This window comes from Nilaparvata lugens, chromosome 10 (assembly GCF_014356525.2).
Source record: "Nilaparvata lugens isolate BPH chromosome 10, ASM1435652v1, whole genome shotgun sequence".
Taxonomy (NCBI): domain Eukaryota; kingdom Metazoa; phylum Arthropoda; class Insecta; order Hemiptera; family Delphacidae; genus Nilaparvata; species Nilaparvata lugens.
Genome location: NC_052513.1, coordinates 18,010,506 through 18,037,136, shown reverse-complemented (window position 1 = coordinate 18,037,136; position 26,631 = coordinate 18,010,506). Strand labels below are relative to the sequence as shown.

General features: G+C 35.8%; 1 protein-coding gene across 1 annotated transcript in view; it reads left to right on the top strand.

The window, feature by feature from the left end:
- Positions 1-26,631, top strand: part of LOC111049179 — a gene marked incomplete in the record, with an annotated part of 237,922 nt that overhangs the window by 2,608 nt on the left and 208,683 nt on the right. Inside the window, 1 exon segment of the mRNA XM_039436479.1 lies at positions 9,421-9,623. Coding sequence (XP_039292413.1) covers positions 9,584-9,623 — 40 coding nt within the window.

Here is a 26,631-nt window from a genome sequence, read left to right as displayed (position 1 = left end):
ATCTATTTATTCAAACAGGCCCCAACCCAAAACTCTCTCAATTCACAAATTTAGTGAAAATCATGTCAAAAATATAATCAAGTTCATAACACAACAGTAGAGCCAGTTACACAAATCGATGTTTAATTGAATATTTACTATTAGGTTCATTTACAAAAGTCATTGAGTCATTAGTTTTTAAGTGGAAATTGGACTTTCTGAAGTGAAAGTGAAATCTTAACCTTATTCTTTTTGGAAACTTTTTTTTTGTAAAAATTTGGGAGAAGACAGTTTTGTGCTATGCCTGTTGTTTTCTCCCAATCATATTATATTTATTATAATTATGATCTGTAATTTGCCAATGGAATAAATGAATAAATAAATAGAACTATACCAAACTTTATATATATTTTAGACTTGGGATATTTAAAAGATTCATGTCCGAGCATTCAACTCACTAAAGATTTACAATGCTATAAACCAAAAAACAAATCCTCGTCATTTCGAAAAATGAAGTGTTACAACTTGAAATATTCCCGCTAATTCGATGGATCTCCTCAACAATATCACCTTCACTACAGCTTAGTGCCGGTTGCACAAGAGCCGGTTAAGTTTTAATCGTGATTAATTCCACGAGAACCAATCAGAGAAGCCGTCAAAAAGGCCTTCTCTGATTGGTTCTTGTGAAATTAATCACGGTTGAAATTCAACCGGCTTTTTTGTAGCCCCTGAGAGAATTTGATAAGATGTGTGGTATTGCAAGTTTTGTTGATTACTTATCAATAATCAGTTTAAAACAATTTAAAACAAAAATTATCTCAGAGAAGCTATGTGATCAACTCCATTTCGAATGTTGATTAATCAGATCAGATTTGTTCAGATCTATAGTGATGTCATGAGCAGGAAGATCCACATTATAATCTATTGAGTTACAAGATACTCAAATCAAGATAAAATAATATTCATCATACGTTAACTGATTCAATTAACAAAAAAATCTGGTGTGGCGCACTCACACAACTTTCCTTGCCGTTATGAAAATTGATCACCTGACGCTAGTGTTCCCGCGCATTTCAAGTCTACTACTATTCAAATTTCAAAGATCTGAGCCAGCTGGTGACAGGACAATAACGCTGGAAACACACGAGGTCTGCTATCTCTTCATAATGAATTATTCAATAGAATCAACAGTTGCCAAGTGTTTGCAATTGAAATAATCACATTTTCTTAAATTTCGAGCTTATTTTAAATTTTAGGTGAAAATGTAACTGAACATTAATTGTAGAGATTTTTTTGCTCAATCTTTTCCACTTGAAACTTTTCGTTCAAATTGTATCTGAAGCCTGATAGTTGAGAATCTAAAATCAAACTTTGCATAGATGGGGCGGAGCTCTTGAAATTTTTAAAGATATGGAACTTGTGGCAGTTGATAGAGCTTATCAATGACTACTCTATAGGTATAAATTTGATCGAAATCGTTGGAGCCGTTTTCGAGAAAATCGCGAAAAACCCTGTTTTTTACAACATTTTCGCCATTTCAGCCGCTATCTTCAATTGAATTTGATCGAAATTGTTCGTTGTTCCTTATATTGTAAGGACCTTACGTTCCAAATTTCAAGTCATTCCGATAACTGGGAGATGAGATATCGTGTACACAGACACACATACACTCATACACACAGACACACACACACACACACACACACACACACACACACACACACACATACAGACCAATACCCAAAAACCTCTTTTTTGGACTCAGGAGACCTTGAAACGTATAGAAATTTACAAATTGGGGTACCTTAATTTTTTTCGGAAAGCAATACTTTAAGGAAAGTTATAACTTGTGGTGTTGTTTTATCATAAATTCATCATCCGTCTGAGAATAGGATTCCAAACATCAATCTCTTGTTGATAAACTGTAGGAATCGGTAGACTATTCTAATTCCTTAATAAAATTAATAACGTAAAAGTCATTCGTTTTCCACTCAACAATTCAAATTCATTAACAAACAGAAGTGAAGAACAATCGCAGTTTCCCCATTCAAATTCCACGATCTGATAGCAATCAAATCAAAGTTTTTGTTGTGAACTCATCAGCTGATACGGCAATAATATTATCAGACGCTTCAATATTTGATATGTCTGTGTTGATTTTCTGTCAGAGCTCAGGGCAGAGCTAACTGAATAATTGATTTGCATTGAATAATTAATCAATTTGGCCAAATGTGGGTGGATGGCTCACATATGTTCCACATCCCAGATACATTATTACTATTTGTATTCATAATATATGTATCTTCTGATCTCGGTGTGAATATTCCAAACAAACTTCGAAACAGGTTTTGAATTTCGAAATTGAAAATAATCTATGATATTATGAGGGAAGGATTTGGTTTATACATGTACGGAATATGAAATACACAATATTGACCCATCATTCATAATTGACCAAACGAAGTGAGGTCTAAGATTCAAGTCGACGGTTTGGCATTTCTCTTAATGTTTGAATGTTTATATGTTTATTTGTTGCGCATTTACGGCGAAACGCGGTAATAGATTTTCATGAAATTTGACAGGTATGTTCCTTTTTCAATTGCTTGTCGACGTATATACAAGGTTTTTGGATTTTTTTTCATTTCAAGGATAATATAAAAGGGAAAAGGAGCCTCCTCCATACGCCAATATTAGAGTAAAAATCAGACTATAGAAGTATTCATCATAAATCAGCTGACAAGTGATTACACAGATGTGTGGAGAAGCCATTCTATTGCTGTATTCCCATAAGGTCTTTAGTTTCAATCAGGTACTTGTGGATGAGAACAGTAGGTCTACTGTTCACAGAACTACTAGTATGATAAAGGAAAGAAATGGTTTATACACGTCTGGGATAGAAATTCATGAATGACGAATCATCACGTCTGAACTACTCAACTGATTAACTTTGAATTTCGCACATAAATTCTTAATTGATCGAGGATGGTTATAGGCATATTTCTAATTCTTCAAGATTTCATTACGTCAAGTTTTCAGTTTTTCAAGTTTTAAAATAGACCCTCGCAAAGCACGGTTTTCCTGCTAGTCCATAATATTATGAAGGAAGGAATTGTCTTATACATGTACGGGATATATGAAATAAATACACAATTGACGCATTATCTATGATATGATGAAGAAAAGAAATGGTTTATACACGTACGGGATAGGAATTCATGAATGACGCATCATCACGTCTCAACTATTCAACTGATTAACTTGAAATTCTGTGTATATATTCTTAATTGCAGTCAGGATCGCTTCGCTCGCCGTATCCGTCTAGCCAGAGGGCTCCGCCCCCTGGACCCCCGACTGGATCGTCCAAAAATGAAATCAGCGGGCTCGCTTCGCTCGCCTGCATTTTCCATTTGACCATTTTTATCGTATGTTAGGACGATCCAGTCGGGGGTCCAGACTAAACTTCTGGCTAAACGGATATGGCGAGCGAAGCGAGCCTGACGGCTAGTAATATAATATTATCAGGAATAGCTCTGATTGAAGTAAAAGTGCCCAATCAATTTCCCCCGATAAATGCATTTCAATCTTCAACTTGGTGCCAACCTAACAAAGTCAACTCAACCTGACAATTTTATTAATTCACTGCCAACCTGACAAAATTATTAATTTAGTTACCAGTTAACAACTGTTTCGAAGAGGTACTCTCTCTAGATTATAGTTCTATATTACATATAGTATGGACATTTTCCAATTATAATTAAGAGAATAAGAAGAATATACATGCTAAAAGACGAACTTTAAACCCTTAAAAACCACCCTTAGATTTAAAATATTGCCAAAAGATTTCTTAGTGCGCCTATAAAGGGCCAACTGAACATACCTACCAAATTTGAACGTTTTTGGTCCGGTAGATTTTTAGTTCTGCGAGTGAGTGAGTGAGTGAGTCAGTCAGTCAGTCAGTCAGTGAGTGAGTGAGTGAGTGCCATTTCGCTTTCATATATATAGATTCTTCTCATTAAGCACAAGTTTTATCATTTCATAGTGGATAGAGCTTCATCTAGCCTTTTAATTGATAATAGTTTTTTGAAATTTTGCATTTCAAGGATAATGCAAAAGGAAAAGGAGTCTCCTTTGAACGCTAATATCACCGTAAACATCAGACTTTAGAATTATTCATCATAAATCAGCTGTCTAGTGGACTATAATACTACCCGTTCAAAAACATCGAACATCTTGAAAATGTATCTTTCCATGAACGTTAGTGAACAGACCTGATAACAGCGCTCACAATCACATTTCGGGATGACACGTCACGGTACGATAGGACAGAAAGCTCTATGTTTATTTTGGATTTTTTCTAGACATTTAAATTGATAAATTATTCATTAATTGTTGAGAAAACATAACAACAGGCCAATGTAACTTACTGAGCGCGAGGTCTACAGTTCTGTTCACAGAACTACTAGTAGCATAGAGTAAAGATACCGTTTACCTGATTGAATTAGTCTCTGGTTGCAGTAAATGTATTAAATGAATATTCAGATCAAATAAATGTAGCGACTTGGTCACAATCAATTGTGAGGCACATTACTCCCCCAAAAAAACATGTTCACGATATTACTAGTAGTTCTGTGAACAGTAGACCTCACGCAGTATTCTCATCCACAAGTCCCTGATGTCAACTGTTTTAAATGTTAACGAAATCAGTTCACGTTTGAATTTGTATTCCATAATTTATTATCATTTATGTTAATTTAAACAATGAATAAAATATATTTCTATCCCAGAATTTATATAATATTCATCTAGTTCCGTGATAATCTTTCCATCTAATGTAAATTTTTTTTTTTCAATCAAAAATATTATAATTTCTTCATTTAGTTCATTTGATTATTTTTAATCACCTATTTAATTAGTTTTTTCAAATGTGAGAATATTGATACTGATGGACACGCATAATAATACCATGACTGCAAAACCAAATATTGAAACCAAAGACCTTAAAGCTGCGATTAGACCAAATTCATTAACAAAATGTTGATAACTCAATCCTTATAGATTATATTAGATTGAACATAACTTATCATACAAATGATGAAGATGTGTGTTTGTCAACTTGCGTTCAATCCAGTAGAATCTATAAGAATTAAGTTATTAACATTTTGTTAATAACTGAACCCAGCTTTTAAAGATGCATACCTCTTCAAGGTCTTTGATTGAAACCTTATACAAATACAGTAATAGACTGGCTTCTCCACACATCTGTGTAATCACTTGTCAGCTGGTTTATGATGAATAATTCTATAGTCTGATTTTTACTCTAATATTGACGTATGAAGGAGGCTTCTTTTTCCTTTTATATTATCCTTGAAATGCAAAATTTCCAAAAACCTTGTATATACGTCGACGGGTAATTTAAAAAGGAGCATACCTGTCAAATTTCATGAAAATCTATTACCGCGTTTCGTCGTAAATGCGCAACATATGAACATTTAAACATTTGAACATTTAAACATTAAGAGAAATGCCAAACCGTCGACTTGAATCTTAGACCTCACTTCGCTCGGTCAATAATGAAACACATCGACCAGAGATTATCCGGAAACATTTTTTGTGCATGTAATACCGCTGACATGTCTAGATTACATGACCGGATCTCTCAATCAAAGTTATCAGTACATATTTACATGTCAGAATATGTTTTGTAAAGCACAGTGTTGTCATGTTCTTTTTCCGAAAATAGTATATAGGTATAATGTGAATTGACTTCATGTATATAGGTATAATTGACCCAACGTAGTGAGGTCTATGTTTCAACTCGATTTGCTTTTGTCTGTCTGTATGTAACGCGATTATGGCCAAACGCGTTGACAGAATTCGAAGAGATTTGGCAGAAATATTCTTTCTTCAACTGCACATTGATGTATACACAAGGTTCTTTGAAATTTTGCATTTTAAGAGTAATATGCAAAGGAGAGGAATTCCTCCATACTCTGATATCTCTATATATATAATCTACTATGAAGATAGGATCAATCAGACTATAGAATTATTCATAATCAATCAGCTGACAAGTGGATTATTCATTAATCATTTATGGGATACTGATTCAAACGTGAACTGAGTTTGTTGAACTAAGTGAGTTTTTGATCTTGGAGAAAACAAATAACAGTTTTTGAGAGTAAATTATTGTGATTCAACTGAATCAAATAGAACAGGTGACATCAGATACTTATGGATGAGAAAACTGCGTGAGGTATACCAATCACAGAACTACTAGTATCGTATAAAGTGGGGTTCACGTTATAATGGCAGTGTTTGATTAGTAATGGCATTGCTATCCTTGTCCATCATTCAACAAACCGGATAGCATTATTTCTTTCTCGCTTTGCTCTGTTGCCAGATCGACTTTTCACAATGTAGAATTGGAGATTGATTAAAAGAATATTTCAACCTGTTCATGAACATTTATTATGAAATCATTGGGAAATATAATTTCTTGCCTAATAAAATATGATTGATTATTTCAAACGAAAATGAACAGTTAATATTACATCAATAAACCTGTATCAGCTACCGTCTATAGAAGGCATTGACCAGACAGAGGATCGGCAACATTGTTCTCCTATCTTTCTCCACTTCCATCATAACGTGGACCTCACTATAGTGTACTCTGATACCTATAACTGGATATCAACCCTATATAGGTATATTGTTGTATGGTGTAATCTGCATTTATACATGAATATCAACCATATATAGGTATATAGTTCAATGTACAATGTTAGAAACGTTGTAAGCTTTATCTAGCTTGAAGCGAGAATATAAAATCAAACAAGCGTTTTCCAGTGAAATGTTCCGACCTCTACTTATGGAACTTTTTCATGGCTGTCATAAAAAACTGATACAGTGATCATGTCAGTGATTTCCTGATGTCTGGCTTTCGATGTCGGCTTATCAGTGATTAGGTTTTTTATTGAGGGCTTTTTATCGTGATCTTTGAAGCTTCATTTCAGTTTAGTTCGGTATGTCAATTTGGAGAGGGAATTGTTTATCTGATGACAATTTTTTGTGATGCTTTTGAACGAGATAAATTTTGAATTGATGTTACTGTTTATCTGATAACAACACTTGATCACAAAAAGTAATTGTTATCACATAAAACGTTTTGTGATCGAAAGCTGTTATCGAATAAATATGAATTAGTAGTTCTGTAAACAGTAGACCTCGCGCTCAGTAAGTTACATTGACCTGTTGTTATGTTTTCTCAAAAATTAATAAAAAAATCATCAATTTAAAATGTCTAGTAGAAATCCTAAATAAACATAGAGCTTTCTTTCCTGTCATACCGTGACGTGTCGTCCCGGAATGTGAGTGTGAGCGCTGCTATCAGGTCTGGCTGCAACTGTCTACAATGTTGATGGAAAGATACATTTTCAAGGTGTTCGATGTTTTTAAACGGTTAGTATTATAGTCAACTGTCTATATTGATGGAAAGATACATTTTCAAGATGTTCGATGTTTTTAAACGGTTATTATTATAGTCAACTGTCTATATTGATGGAAAGATACATTTTCAAGATGTTCGATGTTTTTAAACGGTTAGTATTATAGTCAACTGTCTATATTGATGGAAAGATACATTTTTACGATGTTTAATGTTTTTGAACGAGTAGTATTATAGTCTACTAGAAAGCTGATTTATGATGAATAATTCTGTAGTCTGATTCTTATTCTTATATTGGCGTATGAAGGAGGCTCCTTTTTCCTTTTATATTATCCTTGAAATTTAAGGAACATACTTGTCAAATTTCATGAAAATCTATAACCGCGTTTCTCTGTAAATGCGCAGCATATAAACATTAAGAGAAATGCCAAACCGTCGACTTGAATCTTAGACCTCAGTCAATAATAATAATATCGTGTGACCTGGCTGGCTCAGGTCTGGTGTCAGAGTTTTCAGGTCGCAACTGATCAATTTCAGGGCCTCCGACATGACCTTACGACTGCTCAATAAATATGAAGCTTTTAAATTGTTGGTATCGTTCATCAGGTAACAATATTTTGAGATTTTTCCTATCGCGATCTATGGAGCTTTAAAATTTGTTTCTCGGATCCCACAAACAACCGGTGAAATCACAATCCGTAGATTCCGATAAGAATGACGAATTCCTCGAATTATCTGAATAATAAGACCAACGTTTTCTTAATCTCAAATATTTTATCCTTTATTAATTTATACAATAAGTACATTATCAAAATGATAGGGAGAGGAAAAATGAGGTAACCTTGTGCTATTCCTCTCCCAAGTTCAGATAAGACATAGTCCGAAATAGGTTGAGTCTTGTAGTTGTTCAATTCACAGACTTTTTAGTCCTCAAATATTTCCACAAAGTAGATTTTCAAATTTAGATGCTTCAAACTAAGCATAGAAGAAATATTTCACATTATTATAACTGAAATAGGAAATATTCACATATTAAAAATATAATTTTGAAGAATTGCCGGAAATCAAACTCAATTCTGATAAGAAATATATTTGTTAATACGCTTGCAGTGAGAAATTCTAAAAAGAAACTATCTAGGTAGTAAGTTGTAATAGAGATTGTCTTTGGACTAGACTTTAGATATCCAAGAGCCATATATACACGATCCATATTCAACCATAGACTAGATTGACAGATCTGTGGTTAAATAAGCGTTCTAGCTAAACTGCGATTACACGCATAGGGATGGTCCCATTTGATATAAATTATTTTCAATTATGAGATATGCTCCTTTTTGCAGACAAAGTTAATTATTCTCTAGCAAGCGGTATTGTATTCATCGCACACTACGCATTTTTGTTGAATTATTCAATATTTCCCCTTTTTGTGTAGTTGAGAAGTTGATATTGTGGTAATTATTCATATTGAATGAAAACGACTAAGAAATTGTCAAAAAACCACTGATTTATTGATAATTAGGAAGACCAGTTTCGGTTATTACACCATTGTCAATCTCTGATAAACTAGATAGCTTTATCAGAGATTGACAATGGTGTAATAACCGAAACTGGTCTTTCTAATTATCTAAAAATCAGTGGTTTTTTGACAATTTCTTAGTCTTTTTCATTCAATATTCAATATTTGATTATTGTTATTCTGTAATGTACATGACTTTCAATGGAGATTCATTCATGTATTTATAAATTGTTCCTTTCTGGATTCAAACCAGCAACTGATTCATTCTCGTTTAAACTGAGAAGATGCAAAACGATCCTTCCACAAAAAATAGCAATGAAATACCTGAGTGGAACAGCTATCTCATGATCAACATTATTCCAATCATGAGCTCAATCCTATTTCAATTTCCATTGAGATTTTCGTTCATTATAGTTTTTTTTGTTCGATTACAACTTTAATTACCGTTAAATTCTAATTGAATCTCCAACAATCCCAACAGCAATCAATCTGCCATCAATGGAAAGTGACTATACTAAGTGTGACCCGGACTAAAAGTGATTGAAAACTCTCTGACATTCTCCAAACTTCTCAGCTGAACTTCAAAACTTCAATGTGTCTCTTCTGAACCTCTCTCCTTGTCTACACTTCATCTTCTAAACAACATGCATGTCTACATCTTCTTCGCCATCTCTATTCTATCAGGTGAGAGTCATATTTATGCTAACTCTACGTTTAACGCTAAACTACGTTTACTTGCAGATAAGGTTGTATTTAGGATAATGTGTTTCATATGGGGTTCAAACGAATAGCTGACGTTTCTCTGTTTAAACCGAGATTCTGATTGAGGGCCTTAGTCAGATAATGTACGATTAAATGTTGAGAATATTGTGATAATATGTTTCCAGGACTCTGTTGCATGGGGAATTACAGGCTAATACAGTGGTTGCCAAACAGTCGATCGCGAGCTACCGGTAGCTCGTGGGGTAGTTTTTGGTAGCTCACAAAAATGCTCGTGCGAAAGAATGTCGTCCAGTTTGGATATGAACACTTTTCCAGTCCAAAGAAATTCAATGACGAGAAAAGTCCTCCACAGCACCGCAGCAATAACCAAAAATACGTTTCAATTCTTTCAGACTTGATACAACAGTTTGATCAACGATTTCAAGATTTTAGAAGCATATAAAATATGGTACAATTCATCAACTCTCTTTTGTAGAGATCTATGCAGAAGATTTCGCAGCTTGTGTTGTACAACATTTTGGTGGAGATCAGGCTTCAGTTGAAATGGAATTTGTGGATTTTCAAAACAATCTGTCTCTCAGATCACTTTCTAAAACTGGAAATATTTGGCCTTGAGTCCCCAAAGAAAAATATCCAAATATTATTCAGGTTGCATTGAGGTTGAAAGCTATGTTCAGCTCTACCCACTTGTGTGAAGCATCTTTTTCAAGTATGAAATTCATGAAAAATCTATATAGGAACAGACTGACTGATGAACATTTGGACAACTGCAACAGAATGGCGGCTACAACGTACACTCCAAACATCAAGAAAATACTTGATTACCAAAAAGAGTACGTTCCATTCCTGTCATTGAAATGTACATTTCAGCTCTTGTTATACTTTTTGCTATGAGATAAGTAGATTTCAACACTAGAAATGCATCTTTACAGGCGATTAAAGATACTTTCTTCATTCTAATATTGCTTGGTAGCTCACTAGAAGATTTATAAATGCTATTCTAGCTCACAGGCTCATCAGTTTGGCGACCAGTGTGCTAATATATATTTGAGTAATTTCTTATTGTGCTAGCCAGCTGAATACTAATACTGATGTACGATGAATGCTATATATATATATATATATCTTGCAGTGAATGTTTTTGTTTGAAATCATTTACAATTTAATTAAGAAAGGAATTATTGACTTATACACGTACGGGATAGGAAATTCACGTCTCAACTACTCAACTGAATAACTTGATATTTTGTGTATGGATTCTTGATTCACCCAGGATTTTGGACCTATTTTGAATTTTTTTAAGTCTTCACTACGTCAAGTTTTAGGTTGTCAAGTTTTTGAATAGACCCTTGCGGAGCACGGGTTACCTACTAGGCAAACAGTTCTTGCAATAAACTTGCATGCGATAGTTATTCAAAATTTCTGTATGAAGTCTGACTGGATAGTTGTACAATAATTAATTGAAGCGAGTAATCAGAGTCGAGTGATAGCAATCGAAGAAGGTTAAATGACTTCTTTATCAAGAAGGACAAGCAGCTTTGGAATGCGTTGAAAGCAACGATTGAGCTTGAGAAAGAATAAGAATAATGATGAGAAGAAGGAGAAGAAGAGAAGAAGAAGAAGAAGAAGAAGATCAACAACAACAACAACAACAACAGCAAGAACAAGAAGAAGATACGAAGAAGAAGAAGAAGAAGAAGAAGAAAAAGAAGAAGAAGAAGAAGAAGAAGAAGAAGAAGAAGAAGAAGAAGAACAACAACAACAACAACAACAACAACAACAACAACAACAGCAAGAACAAGAAGAAGATACGAAGAAGAAGAAGAAAAAGAAGAAGAAGAAGAAGAAGAAGAAGAGAAGAAGAAGAAGAAGAAGAAGAAGAAGAACACAAGCATACAACTCTATCAATGCAGATTATACATCTCGTCTGCTCGCGTCTCATGAATTGGAAGAGCACTTTATTAGATGATGAAAGAAATTGATAACAAAAAGGAGGAGAAGATGGATGAGAAGAAGGAAAAGGAGAATGAGAAGGATGTGATGGAGGAAGAGGAGTGAGTGAGAAAGAGGTAGAGGGAAAAGTGTAAGGATGAAATGAGAAACAATCATGTAATAGAGGCGAGATGAACAAGAAAAGTTAAAGAGTATAAACTCTCTATCATCTCTCACACTTTTTCTCTCTTGATCACTCTCTCACCCACTCACTCTTTCTCTTTCTTCTTCCACTTCCTCTCTTTCCCCCTTTCTCTCTCATTCTCTCTTTCTTTCTCAAAAGTTTGCGATGAAATTAAAGTTGACTGCAAGAAGTGGTACATAGCTGTGAGATGAGGATTCTTCAGGAAGTTTTAAGCGACTAAATTATATGGAAGTCGTAGAGAAGAGACAAGATAGAGGGTTGGTTTGTCCTTCCTTCTTTCTTCGCTCTTTGTTCACCTCTTCACAACGCTAACCGCATTTCATTTACAGCATTATTCAGCGAGTAATGGAAATTACAGTCATACGCGTAAATCAAACTTGTCGCAAACTGTTGTAAAACATTTTTGCCACAGAAAGCGTCTCCTCCTACAAAGAGAGGCCACTGAGAAAAATGTCTCCTATCTGAAATGTAATCTGTTACATTGTTCTTCATTCTTGTTTCTCATCTCACTTTCAACTCCTCCTTCAACTTTCTCTTATTTTCTCCATCATCTCAACTTCAACTTCTTTTTTCTTATCAGTTTCTTTCTTAGTCTTCAATTATTAATCCCTTCTCCTTGACTTGCTTCTTTCCAGTCCTTTAGTTCTTCATGCTCTTCTGTTTTTCTATCTCAAATTTTTCTCTTCTTTTCTCCTCCTTTCTCCTCCTCTTCTTGTAGTCCGTCTTTCTCTTCCTCCTCTCCTACTCTCTTGGAGGATTGAGTGTGAGAGAGGGCCGGCTACGCCCTAACTCCGCCCTCCTAGGTGAAAATAATAAAGGCAGCGATTCTATTCTATTTTATTCTCCTCCTTCTCATTATTCTTCCCCTTGCAAATTAGGCATGAACTACTGTATTTCCATGATGTTTCTCACCAAATCTCTAATTTTCTATTTTTACTATTCATAAGAACTGTTGCATTTTGTCTGTTTGTATTGAAACTCATTTCAAATGGATGAATTAGAAAAAATGTAAATGATTACCCTAAATCGAAACAGCCTCTATCTTCACTTTCTCCACGCCCAAGCCATGTTATGGACCCCCTCATTTTCGACGAACCCTCTTTCAGCACCCTATTTACCCTAAATCAAAACAGTGACCAGCTTCCTTTCATTCCTAGTGGGGTCCACGTTATAATGGCAGTGTTTGATAAGCAATGGTATTGCTATACTTGTATATAATTCAGCAAAGCGAATAAGGGAATCTCTCTCTCGCTTTGCTCTGTTGTCAGATCGTCTTTTAACAATGTAGAATTGATAATTGGTTTTCGCCACACTGCACAGAAAGCAGCTGTTTTCCAGTCCCTACGTAGATCTAGAAGACAATGTTTGCAGACGACTCTCGTCTGGCGTCAGAACAGGTTTCTTTCCAGCCGCTAACATGGAACTAAGAAAGGTGATCAAAAAACAAATGATATATAATAATAAAATAATAATAATATAATAAAAATGTTTATTCTCAGTCAAAGAAAATACATAACATAAAACATCTTCATACAAATAGAAACAAGTTTTCAACTGAAAAATAATACACATATGCAAGCTCAAGAGCTTGTCCGCATATGGGAGCACAGTACTAATGATATTACACTGATTATATTTAAATTAAAATAAGAAGTAATAGATTCAAAAAACCAAAGAATCAACTAACTTATCAAGAAACAACTGACTATCCCTGTTAATACATTATAATTAAATCTTTTAATGACAATATTCAATTAATAAGAATAAAATAAATGAATGAAAAAATGAATCGAATAACAAAACAAATGAAATTTCCATCACTCAATGACACAAAAAGGAAAAAATTAAAATACCGTAATGAAACATTTTTTCTCCTTTCTCAACCAAATGCAGCTCTATACACTGCACAGAAACTCTTTGAATGAACATCCCAAGAACTAAGAGTTAGAATTAATATAGTAGCCTACCATTTACCATCCTTATTTTTCAAACTGGATGAAAAGATGAGAAAAAGAATAAGGATTCAAATTATTACAAATACATTCTTTCAATTTCATCCTCAGTTAATGACATAATGTATTTTTTAACAGATCTCTTGAATAGAGAGAATGAGTCACAGTGTTTAATTTCATCTGGCAAACTATTATGAAATTTACCCTCAAGAAACAGGAACGACTTCTGGAAAAAATGCTTCTAGGTCTGGGCAACCTGACTCTCTCCATGAAGCGTGTGGCAGGCCTAAGCACCTGTGCATCTACTGTATTGCCCAGGTTACCACTTGCTTGATAAAATTGAGTGAGCACTTTGTAACAGAACATTGATCTTAATGGGAGAATATTCATACTGCAAAATATTTTCTCTACCTACATGTCTTTCAGCTCCAATAGTAAGAACTAATGATTTCTGTAATCTAATTAGAGGTTTCATATGGGTAATATATGTGCAACCCCAGCAAGCAACACCATAAGAGAGCCTAGAGTGTGCCAAAGAGAAGTAGATCTCTCTCAAAACTGACCTGGGACATACTTTTTTCAAATATAAAATCTATGACGCAGTTGCCTCAGTCCATTCCTGAGTATGTTGATATGGGCCCTCCATAAGAGATCCCTCTCCACTACAACTCCCAGATACTTCACAGTATCTGTCTGCTGGATTGTACTACAAAGGCAATTCTCGGAGCTTACACAGTCAATGGAATGGTACTTGAGTGGGCTATGAAAAGTATAAGATTGGGTAAGGCCAAAGTTGACAAATGTTGTCTTTTCAGAATTTAATCTTAGTTTATTAAAGGTGAACCATAGAGATAGTAAATTGAGATCTGCTTGCATACTAGACTGAAGATTATGCAAATTGGACTCACCATATGTGAAAGCGGTGGTCATCGGCAAATGCTGTTATTTTCCCTTTAAGGGTCCACCAAAAAGGTCATTAATGAATATAAGGAACAGCACCGGGCCCAAAACTGATCCTGGGGTACACCTCCTTGAATCAATTGATTTGTACTCACAAATCTTTCATTATTTTGATCTTTTCATTATTTGTGTTCATTATTCAATAATTAAAACATTTATAATAACATCATCTTATTGTCATTTGAAAGAATAAAAAAGTATAAACTCAACCTCCAACATAATTGAACATCATCTTTTAGGTCATTTAGACAAATCAGAGTAAAAAATAAAAATACTTGGACAATTTCCTGATATTCAGATCACCTCAGATTTGCTAGAGCTATCACCTTCCACTTCTGCTTTTGGAAGTGCTTAGTAAACAACTATTCTCATATAGACTACATATTGTTTATTTTTGTGTGTGGCGAAAAATAGCGTTCGCACCACGGGCAAAAATGTTTTTCCGGCTCTCAATCTTTCTGAAACCCGATTTCGAGCCGGAAAAGTCTAATTTTTGGCCCTACTTGCGAAATATACTATAACAAGGTATTTCATCTTAGTTATGAAAATTCATTATGGAATTATTTAGAAAAAGAATTTTCCTCTTAATAGAATATAATTGATTGATTCTTTTAAATAAAAATGAACAGTGAATATTACATCAATAAACCTGTATCAGCTACCGTCTATAGTAGGCATTGACAAGATTGAGGATCGGCAACGTTTTCTCCTATCTTTCTCCACTGCCATTATATCATGAACCTCACTATAGCTTTCTCACACCCCTAGTCATTTTAGGAGCCCTACACACCTCTTTTAGCACTCTATGTACCCTAAATTGTAATAGTCCCCTCCTTTTCCACCGCACCCAGTCCTATTAGGGGACCCCCCTAACCATTTTGGAGCCCCTTTTTCGGGGGGCACCGTGGCCCAATTTGCATCCGCACCTCAAACAGGTGTAATCGTTGAAAGCGACGTAACGACACATTGCGTCGTTCAATCAGCTGAATATGCAGTTTAGCGAAACGGTTTTGGTGCCTACTTTCACCAACTTTGTCAATTCGGGTCTCTCGCTTCAAACTGCCTCTCCTTTTCCTTCACTTTCTCTTTCCCTCTATCTTTTTCATTCCTCTCTCTCTCTCTGATTGCCTTTCTCTTCCTTCGAGTCTTTCTCTTTCCCTTTCTATTTCATTTTCCCTGTCTCTTTCACTTTCCTTCTACCTTCCTCTTCCTCTTTCTCACCCTTGTTCTCTTTCCTTATCCTTTTTCTCTTATTTGGTAGAGAGTTAGTGGGGAGGATATTTTTAATATTCTTTCCGAAGATTGGACATTGATATGTCCAAAGCTCCGCCAATTTATGTAGATGCATAACAATATAATTATTATCTATAGTTATTATATTACAAATTGCTTTTTCATATCATATGCAGTTCAATAATTATTTTCTTAGTCTATATTATGTAAATTCATCTATAATTTTGCTGTATTGTAAGCTATTGTATATAAGTGTATAAGCCAGTATATATTGTAATCTACATAAATAAAGTACTCAATCAATCAATCCCATCCTCGTTTCCTTTCTATTCCTCTTCCTCCTCCTTTCGTTCTCCTCTTCCCTCTCATGAGCTTCTTTATCATTCCTCTCTCAATGGTCATGTCATGGTACATTTCCTCACCAACTTTCAATTTTCAATTTTCAACTTTCAACTTTCAATTTTCAACTTTCAACTTTCGGTTCTCTTGCTTCAAGATTAATCTAAATGGTAAAAAATTTGACTCTTCGAACTATCAATGTTCCACTCAATCTATGTTCAACAATTCCGTATTTTCAGTTCTGATAGTTTCCGACTAATAGGAGGAGCTCAAGGCTCAGTCCAAGCGCCTCCTGATTGGCTGAATTCCAGCCGTCTGATTGGTCACGCCTTCCACGTCACAACGAGTCCTATTGGTCGACGTATTCTCAATGGTTTAGATCCGTATATTACTACAGATACTTCAAGTTTTTTAATATTTCTCAATTTATAAATGCATTTTCAAGTGTAATAATAATTTGTTTCATCTTTCTGATCAACCGAGAAAATTTTTAGTAAAATGTATATTTGGACAGTAAAGTTTTGTAATCTTTATAAAAGTGGTTTCATAACCTCATTTGGACTATTTTTATTAAAATTAGAGAGAGGAACAGTTTTGGGTTTAACCTCTTGATTCTCTCCCAATCATCAATTTGATGTTGTGATTAAGGAATGTAAAAAGTCAGCTTACAGATACTATAATCATAAAATCTGGTGTGGCGCACTCACAAAACTTCCCTTGCCGTTATGAAAATCACCTGACGCTAGTGTGCACGCTCTCAAGTCAACTATTCAAAGATCTGAACCAGCTGGTGACAGGACAATAACGCTGGAGACATACGAGGTCTGCTATCTATTCATAGTGAATCATTTAATAGAATCAACAGTTGCCAACAGATTGCAATTGAAATAATAACATTTTCTCGAATTTCGTGCTTATTTTCAATTTTAGGTGAAAATGTTACTGAACATTAATTGTAGAGATTTTCATGTTCAATCTTTTCCATTTGAAATTTTTTGTTTAAATTTCATCTGAAGCCTGATAATTTGGAATCTAAAATCAAACTTTGCATAGATGGGGCGGAGCTCCTGAAATTTTTTCAGATATGGGACTTATGGCAGTTGATAGAGCTTTCCAATTTCCATCTTAAGAATAAATTTGATTGAAATCGTTGGAGCCGTTCTCTAGAAAATCGCGAAAAACCCTGTTTTTGACAACATTTTCACCATTTCAGCCGCCATCTTAAATTGTATTTGATCGAAATTGTTCGTGTTGGATCCTCATAGTGTAAGGACCTTAAGTTCCAAATTTCAAGTCATTGCGTTAATTGGGAGATGAGATATCGTGTACACAGACACACATACTCTCATACACACGTGTTTTCAGAGTACTTTCTCCTTTGTGTAAATTGTGAAATTCGATGATTTTTTTTCAGTCGTCATTTTTTTAAAGTCGTCAAAACAGATGTTCTACAGATGAAATATCTCGACCATGTGTTCTTTTTATGAACTGCTCTACCTACCTACCTCATGCACGAGAAAGTCCATTTCTCAAGGATGGGGTGGACCCCCCATTAGTTTCCCAGAAAGGAGACTCATGCCAGTTAATAGAGCTGATAAATAACTATACAGAGTATGAATTTGAAAAAAATCGGTCAAGTTATTTTGAGAAATTCGTGAAAAACATGGTTTTTTAGTAATTATCCGCCATTTTTCTCAAGTATATTACGGAGCTCCTGCAATTTTCTCAGAAATGAGACTCATGTCAGTTGTTGATAGGGCTTATAAATAGCTATACATGGTATGAATTTAAAGAAAATCGTTGGAGCCGTTTTCGAAAAAACCGTGAAAAACGTGGTTTTTTAGTAATTATCCGCCATTTTGAATTCAATTTCATTGAATTTCTTATTGTCAGATCATCATGGTATAAGGACCTTGAATTTAAAATTTCATGTCAATCGGTTGATTAGGAATAGAGTATCGTGTTCACAGACATACAGACATACACACACACCAACACACACACACACACACACACACACACCCAACGCACACACACACACACCCACCACACACACACACACCACACACACACACACACACACCACACACACACACACACACACACACACACACACACACACACACACACACACACACACACACACACACACACCACACACACACACACACACACACACACACACACACACACACACACACACCACACACACACACACACACACACCACACACAGACCAACACCAAAAATCATGTTTTTGGACTCAGGGGACCTTGAAACGTATAGAAAACTTGAAATTAGAGTACCTTAATTTTTTTTGGAAAGCAATACTTTCCTTACCTATGGTAGTAGGGCAAGGAAAGTAAAAAGTTATTCTATCCTATTCTACAACCAACAACACAGATTTACGCGCCGCGAACATGAGCAATTCACTTTTAATCAGCTGATGCCAAGCTTTTTATATCTTTATCTTACTGTTTCTGTAAAAATACAGATATAATCAGCTTGGCATCATCTTGGCTGATTAAAAGAGAATTTCTCATGTTCGCGGCGCGTATATCTGTACGCACCTTTATATCACAGAGCACTTTTCTTACAATCTCTACTTAAACGTCGACTACAAAACATAGTCGCTAAGCACTTGATAATATATTATTGAAACTGTGTTGGGTCGTGGGTCTCACAGGGATCTTTCCTCTCTCTCCCTCACTCTCTAACACACTGACACTCATTCTCTCTCACTCTGTTAGTTGAGAAAATGGTCGGTAGAGAGCGCTAGTGGTCTCCTAGTTCTCACACCAATGAATCCATCCATCAGGTTCCAGCCAAGCCACCTAACGAGCCGGAAAATTGCACTTTTTCTTCTTTGCTCTCCTCCTTATCATCCTTTTTCTCCTACTCCCTCCTCCTCCTACTCATCCTCATCCTACTTCTCCACCTCCTTCTCCTCCTTTTTCTTCTCCTCGTTTCCCCAATCCTCCTCATCATTCTCATCCTATTGCTTCACCACATTTCTTCTTCTACTTCTCCTCCTTCTTCTTCTTCTTCTCCTCATTCTTTATCTTCGTCTCCTTCCCCTCCTTCTTCTCTTTCTACTTATTTTTCTTCTTCTTCTTCTGCTTCCTCTCCACCACCACCCTGATTTCCCTTTTCCTCTTCATCACTGTTTCCTCTTTTGATCTCCACTACTGTTCTTTTTCTTCTTCTTCTCGTTATTTCCACTTCTATTTTCCATCTCCCATTCTTTCTCCTCCTCCTCCTGCTCATCATCCTCTTCCTATTGCTTCTTCACACTCTTCTCCTGCTACTTCTTCTCCTTCTTCTCCGTTCTTCGTCTTCTTCTTCATTCTCCACTTTTCCTCCCTCTTATTCTTCTTCTCCTGTCTTCTCCTGTCTTTTTCTTATTCTACTTCTTTTTTTCTTCTTCTTCTTCTCCTTCTTCTTCTTCTTTTCCTTCTCCTTCTTCTTCTTCAACGTCTACTTCTTCACCTCCTTTTTTCCATAATTTTCTATTTCTTCTTCTTTTTCTTCTTCCACCTCCCCTTGTTCTTAATATTCTTCTCCGTCTTTCTTCCCCTCCTCTTCTTCACATTATTCTTCTCCTTGTTCTTTATCTTCTTCCTGTTTTTTCTTCATCTTCTTTTCTTCGTTTATCTCTTCTTCTCCGTATTTTTCTCCTCCGTCTTTCCTCCCCTCGTCTTCTTCTCGTATCCGTCTTTTCTCCCTTCGTCTTCTACCCTTCTCCTTCACCTTCTTATTATTCTCCTCTTCGCTCTCAATATTCTCCCTCTCTCTTTCCACCTATTCTTTATCGCATTATTATTCTCCATCTTTCTTTCCCTCTCTTCCTCTTCTCCATCTTCTTCTCCTTCTCCTTCTTCTTCTTCTCTCCTGTCTCCTTCTCCTTCTTCTTCTTCTTCTCCTCCTTCTTCTTCTCCTTCTCCTTCTTCTTCTTCTCCTCCTTCTCCTTCTCCTTCTCCTTCTTCTTCTCCTTCTCCTTCTTCTTCTTCTTCTTCTTCTTCTTCTTCTTCTTCTCTTCTTCTTCTTCTTCTTCTTCTTCTTCTTCTTCTTCTTCTTCTTCTTCTCTTCTTCTTCTTCTTCTTCTTCTTCTCCATCATCTACTCCTTCTACTTTTTCTTCTTCTCCTTTCCCTTCGCCACTACCGCCTCCTACATTTGATTTAACTTCTCCTTCTCCTCCTCCTCCTCCTCGATTTCATACTCCTCCTCCTCCTCCTTCATTTCCTCCTCCTCCTCCTCCTCCTCCTCTTGAGCGGTAAGCGATAAGCGGCGAGTAATGGTCGTGGGATTTGTGCCGGGTTTTCTCCAAGGCTGAGATTCGCCATTCTTTGCTCTATAGCTCTGTGGTCAGGTCCTTCTGTTTTTTTCGTGAACGGGGTTTTGGGACTCCCTTGTAGGGAGGTTTGGGGTTTCAGACTCTTTTCTAGGGGTGTGTGTGTGGGGCCTCGTTCAGGGGAAAGGGTTTGAGAGTCCCTTAATAGGGTGGAAAGAGGTTAGGATACAAGGGGACACTTGAAGAAAAGGGTGTAAGGAGTCAGTTTTAAGTTAGAAAGAGGTTATAGTGAGTTTCACGCTATGAAGCCAGTGGAAATGATAAGAAGGCAATGTTGTCATCATTAGATGTAGATCATTCATGTAGATCATTCTGATCTATAGTGAGGTCCACGTTATTGGATAAAGATAGAAGAATAGCGATGCCGATTCTCTGCATTAATTAATCATATTTCTTCACTGTCAAAAACATAATTGGCACCGTTGTGGACCTAGAAAACGATAGTACCACCGGCTTTGTCGAATGATAGACAAGGATAGCAAAACCAAAGTTGATCAAATACTGTCATTATAACGTGGACCGCACTATAGTATTGATTGAAATAGTATTGAACAGGAACTGAGAAATAAATAGATGATAATACCATAGAGAAATAATAGCGTAAGTATATATCCCATGGTATAGGACTTTTATGTCGCAACTTTTACTGTTATCCCAAGCCGATAGTTCACGTAGTTCTTTCCCATGCAGCTGTGTGACACTAGTAGTCTCACAAATTGTGCCGTTCATACACTCTCACTCCAACAAAACAGTAGGAATTGACAATAATCGACAGTAATCGGCTTGAGATAACAGTAAAAGTTGCAACATAAATCCCCTATACCATGAGATATTTACTTACACTATTGTTCCCCCATGGTTTCGCGTTATAAAGTCGGTGGGAATAATTGGATCACATTGTTGTCACGTTCCATTTCCATCACCTTTTATAGTTTATAACTGTAATTCGAGGTATGTAGCTATATCATTCTGATCTAGTATTGATTATTGAGAACAGGAACTGAGAAAGAAACTGAATACATGAAATGATGAGAAGAGAGTATTAGCAGATTATGGCACACAAGAGCCGGTTAAATTTTAACCGTGATTAACTTCACAAGAACCAATCAGAGAAGGCGTTTTTGCGAAGACGGCTTCTCTGATTGGTTCTCGTGGAATTAATCAGGGTTAAAATTTAACCGGCACTTGTGCAACAGGGCATATGAGTGGAAAATTATCTGAATCAGAGTATGTTGGAGGAATAGAGGTGTTTGAAAAACAGAGACTCTGCTGATAGTTGAAAAGTGAATAAATACCTATAGTGTGGTTCACGTTTAATGCAGTGGATAAAGATAGACGAATAGCGATGCCGATTCTCTGCATTAATCAATTACATTTCTACACTGTCAAAAACATAATCGGCATCGTTGTGGACCTAGAAAAGGATAGTAAAACCGGCTTTGTGGAATGATAGACAAGGATAGCAGAACCAAAGTTGATCAAATACTGTCATTATAACGTGGACCTCACTATAGTGCTGAGTTGGAGGTGAAAAAGTATCAACTTTAATCTCATATGAGATGTGAAATGAGAGAGAAAGACTTCATTGTTTGGTCACATAGAGATGAGAGAGTAAACAGAGAAGTCAGTTTGTTAGAGAAGGAGAAGAGTGTAATAGAGAACAAGATAGAGCAAAAGTGAGTAAAGTCGTTCAGGGAGAAGAAGACGGAAGGAAACAGAGACTAGAGAGAGGAGATAACTATGGATTTGAGAAAATGATTGATATAACGACAAGGATTAGGATGGAGAAGAGAGGGCAGAAGAAGAGTCCAAAGTGGGGGATGAGGAGGAGGAGTAGGAGTGGGAGGAGGAGGGGGAGGAGGAAGAAGAAGAAGAAGAAGAAGAAAAAGAAAAAGTAGAAAAAGAAAAAGTAGAAGAAGAAGAAGACGGAAGTAAACAGAGACTAGAGAGAGGAGATAACTATGGATTTGAGAAAATGATTGATATAACGACAAGGATTAGGATGGAGAAGAGAGGGCAGAAGAAGAGTCCAAAGTGGGGGATGAGGAGAGTAGGAGAAGGAGTGGGAGGAGGAGGGGGAGGAGGAAGAAGAAGAAGAAGAAGAAGAAAAAGAAAAAGTAGAAAAAGAAAAAGTAGAAGAAGAAGAAGACCAAAAAGAAGAAGAAGGAAGTCTAACGTTACAAGGAGAGAGAGACAAGAAAGGGATGAAGGATTTTGGAGTTGAAAGAACGGTGGAAATGAGTCAGAATGAGATGTGTGTGTGTGTGAATAGGTCAGGATTATCATTTCAGTGAGTTGACAGTGAAGCATTTTTCACAGCGTATGTGCTTTTTATTTGAAACGGGGTCTTTTCACGTTATTTCTCATCCTACCTTCATGTAGCACCAGTCTCATATGATCGTAGAATCAAGTCTATTTTCTGGAGTTGTGAATTATAGTATTGTTAGATTCCACCTGATCAACATGTATCATTATTTTTATCCAATGAAACAATGTCTATTTGAATACCCACTCTCATTTTTGGGGAAATAGAATGGAATATAAAAATGCTGCGTGGAATGATAGACAAGGATAGCAACACTAATATCCATAAAATACTGTTATTATAACGTAACCTCACGATAGCTCTGATAGTAGGCCCATCTTGTTTTCCTTCAATCCATCAATTGAGGAATTCAACTAGATTGCTTGTATTCGAATGGCGCCATTTTGTCCATACAGTACACGTGGACCGTGGAACTCTCTTTGAGCGCCTGACTGCTTTTTGTGTTTCGAAACTCACTTATAAAGCTATAACTTTATAATTATGGCTCGAAATTATCAATATTTATTAAATATTTCCCAAGTTTGGTCCCTGCAGGACCATTGAATATCTTTCAAACTCACTTTCAACACAAACCAAATGTATCGGGTAATTCCATTCTAGGATTGTTCAAATACGCTGAATTACAGTGAACGTATGATTCTATTTTTACTTTCCTTGCCCTATTACCATAGGTAAAAAGGTATTGCTTTCCGAAAAAAATTTAAGGAACTCCAATTTCTTTACGTTTCAAGGTCCCCTGAGTCCAAAAAAGTGGTTTTTGGGTATTGGTCTGTATGTGTTTGTGTGTGTGTGTGTGTGGTGTGTGTGTGGTGTGTGTGTGTGTGTGTGGTGTGTGTGTGGTGTGTGTGTGTGTGTGTGTGTGTGTGTGTGTGTGTTGTGTGTGTGTGTGTATGTCTGTATGTCTGTATGTCTGTGAACACGATAACTCTATTCCTAATCAACCGATTGACATGAATTTTAAATTCAAGGTCCTTATACCATGATGATCTGACAATAAGAAATTCAATGAAATTGAATTCAAAATGGCGGATAATTACTAAAAAACCACGTTTTTCACGGTTTTCTCGAAAACGGCTCCAACGATTTTCTTTAAATTCATACCATGTATAGCTATTTATAAGCCCTATCAACAACTGACATGAGTCTCATTTCTGAGAAAATTGCAGGAGCTCCGTAATATACTTGAGAAAAATGGCGGATAATTACTAAAAAACCATGTTTTTCACGATTTTCTCAAAATAACTTGACCGATTTTTTTCAAATTCATACTCTGTATAGTTATTTATCAGCTCTATTAACTGGCATGAGTCTCCTTTCTGGGAAACTAATGGGGGGTCCACCCCATCCTTGAGAAATGGACTTTGTAACCTCCTTCTCGTGCATGAGGTAGGTAGGTAGAGCAGTTCATAAAAAGAACACATGGTCGAGATATTTCATCTGTAGAACATCTGTTTTGACGACTTTAAAAAAATGACGACTGAAAAAAATCATCGAATTTCACAATTTACACAAAGGAGAAAGTACTCTGAAAACAATTATATATACAGTTATACAAAAGTCTGATCGTAGTTTCAAATATGAGCAAGGAAAGTTGTGTGAGTGTACAACACCAGATTTTTTGAAGACGTCATGAAGTTGGGACAGAAATGACCACTCTACCACCTAAGCAATATTGGAAGTTGGAGGATTGAAATTGGAGTAATGGGAGATTTGAAGTTGGGTTTATTTAAGAATTGAAATTAATCGTTGGATTATAATATAATTTCAAATATTAAATTATCAATTTTCAAGATTATTCAATTCACTAAAAATAACCAAACATAACTTTTAGTTTTGTTATTTTTGGTAAATTGAATAACTTTTTCAAAAATTGGTATTTTCAGAAAATTTATGTTTTACTAGATCAACAATACCATGGAGAATCCATCCTCGAAATCTCATGGATTCATATCTTACCGAATTTGAAATGTTCTGTCCCAAAAGTTCAAACTTCAGGCGCTCATATCTCGAAAAGTAATGATCGGAAAAAAATTTTTCCCTGAGAAAACTTTTTCATTTTGATAGCTTGATAATATACAAATCGAAAAACTTAGAAAAATATCATGAGTAGAAAGTTTATTTTTAGCCTTTGCACAGTCTTAAGCGCTCTAACGTTCGATGCACGTAATGACAAGAAGTTTGCTCATCACAGCTTATTAGTTTAATATTATCATAATTATATTCAAGAGATCACAAGTAGTGAAGTTCCAATCAAATAATATTTGAAATTATATTATAATCCAACGCTTAATTTCAATTGTTAAATAAACCCAACTTCAAATCTCCGAGTAAAATATCACGAGTAGAAAGTTTATTTTTAGCCTCTACACAGCTTCAATTCTTCCATCAAGTATGACTGCAGCACATACTTCTGAAATCCATTCAGTTCGAAAATGCATGAATCTTCATAATCCACTGGATTAGAAACGTTCAAAATCGTGCATCACAAATCGTGTATTGCCTATCCTTGCTGTATTGAATTTCGAACAGTGATTCTCAGAGTGCATTACCTGCCAGTAACATGTTCAGAGAAATATAATCCCTGTTAATTAATAATAGCCGACTATGAATACAATAATCATTATGATGGTATTATTAATATCTTGACAGGCATCAGACCTTGAAATGGTTATTGTCGAAACATGAACGAAAACGTTTCAGAATTTCGATAACAAAATTATAACCTGAATAATTATTTACTGTGAGACTCATCTCTTCAACTGGCATTATTTGTTGAATTGGAAGCTTTGTTATCATTTATGAGGAACCCTGTCTATACCAAAAGTTTTTTAACCAGATCACTCCCGTGTTATCGGATGGGCACGTAAAACTGTCGGTCCCGGCTGAAGTATGACAGTCGTAAGGCCCATTGACGGCTTAAATTATATATTCAGGCGGTGGGATCTTCCCGCAAGGGACTCCCCACCAACAAAAGCCATACGAATTTACTTTTTACTGTCAGTTAAAACATGAATCTAACAATAAGAAAGTTGTTGGAAAACACCAATGGAAATCTTGTTTTAATGGATGGATGATCCAAGAGAATTGAAAGTGCGGAGGTTGATTTAATTTAGATTAAATATTATTGAAAAAATAATCGGTTTTCAATTCCGAGGCCATGGGCCGATGACTAGAAAAGATTGAGAGCCGGAAAAACATTTTTGCCCGTGGTGCGAACGCTATTTTTCGCCACACACAAGAATAAACAATATATATATATAGAATAGTTGTTTACTAAGCACTTCCGAAAGCAGAAATGGAAGATGATAGTTCAAGCAAATCTGAGGTAATCTGAATATCAGGAAATTGTTTAAAGTATTTTTTTTCTATTCTGATTTGTCTAAATAACCTGAAAGATGATGTTTTATTATGTGGGAGGTTGAGTTTATTCTTTTTTATTCTTTCAAATGACAATAGGATGATATTTTTATAAATGTTGTAATTATTGAATAATGAACACAAATAATGAAAAGTTTTTTTCGCCACACTGCACAGAAAGCAGCTGTTTTCCAGTCCCTAGGTAGATCTGAAAGACCTTGTTTGCAAACGACTCTCGTCTGACGTCAGAAAAGGGTTTCTTTTCCGGTCTAGGCCAGAAAGTGGTCACTTTCCAGCCGCTCATGGAAGTCC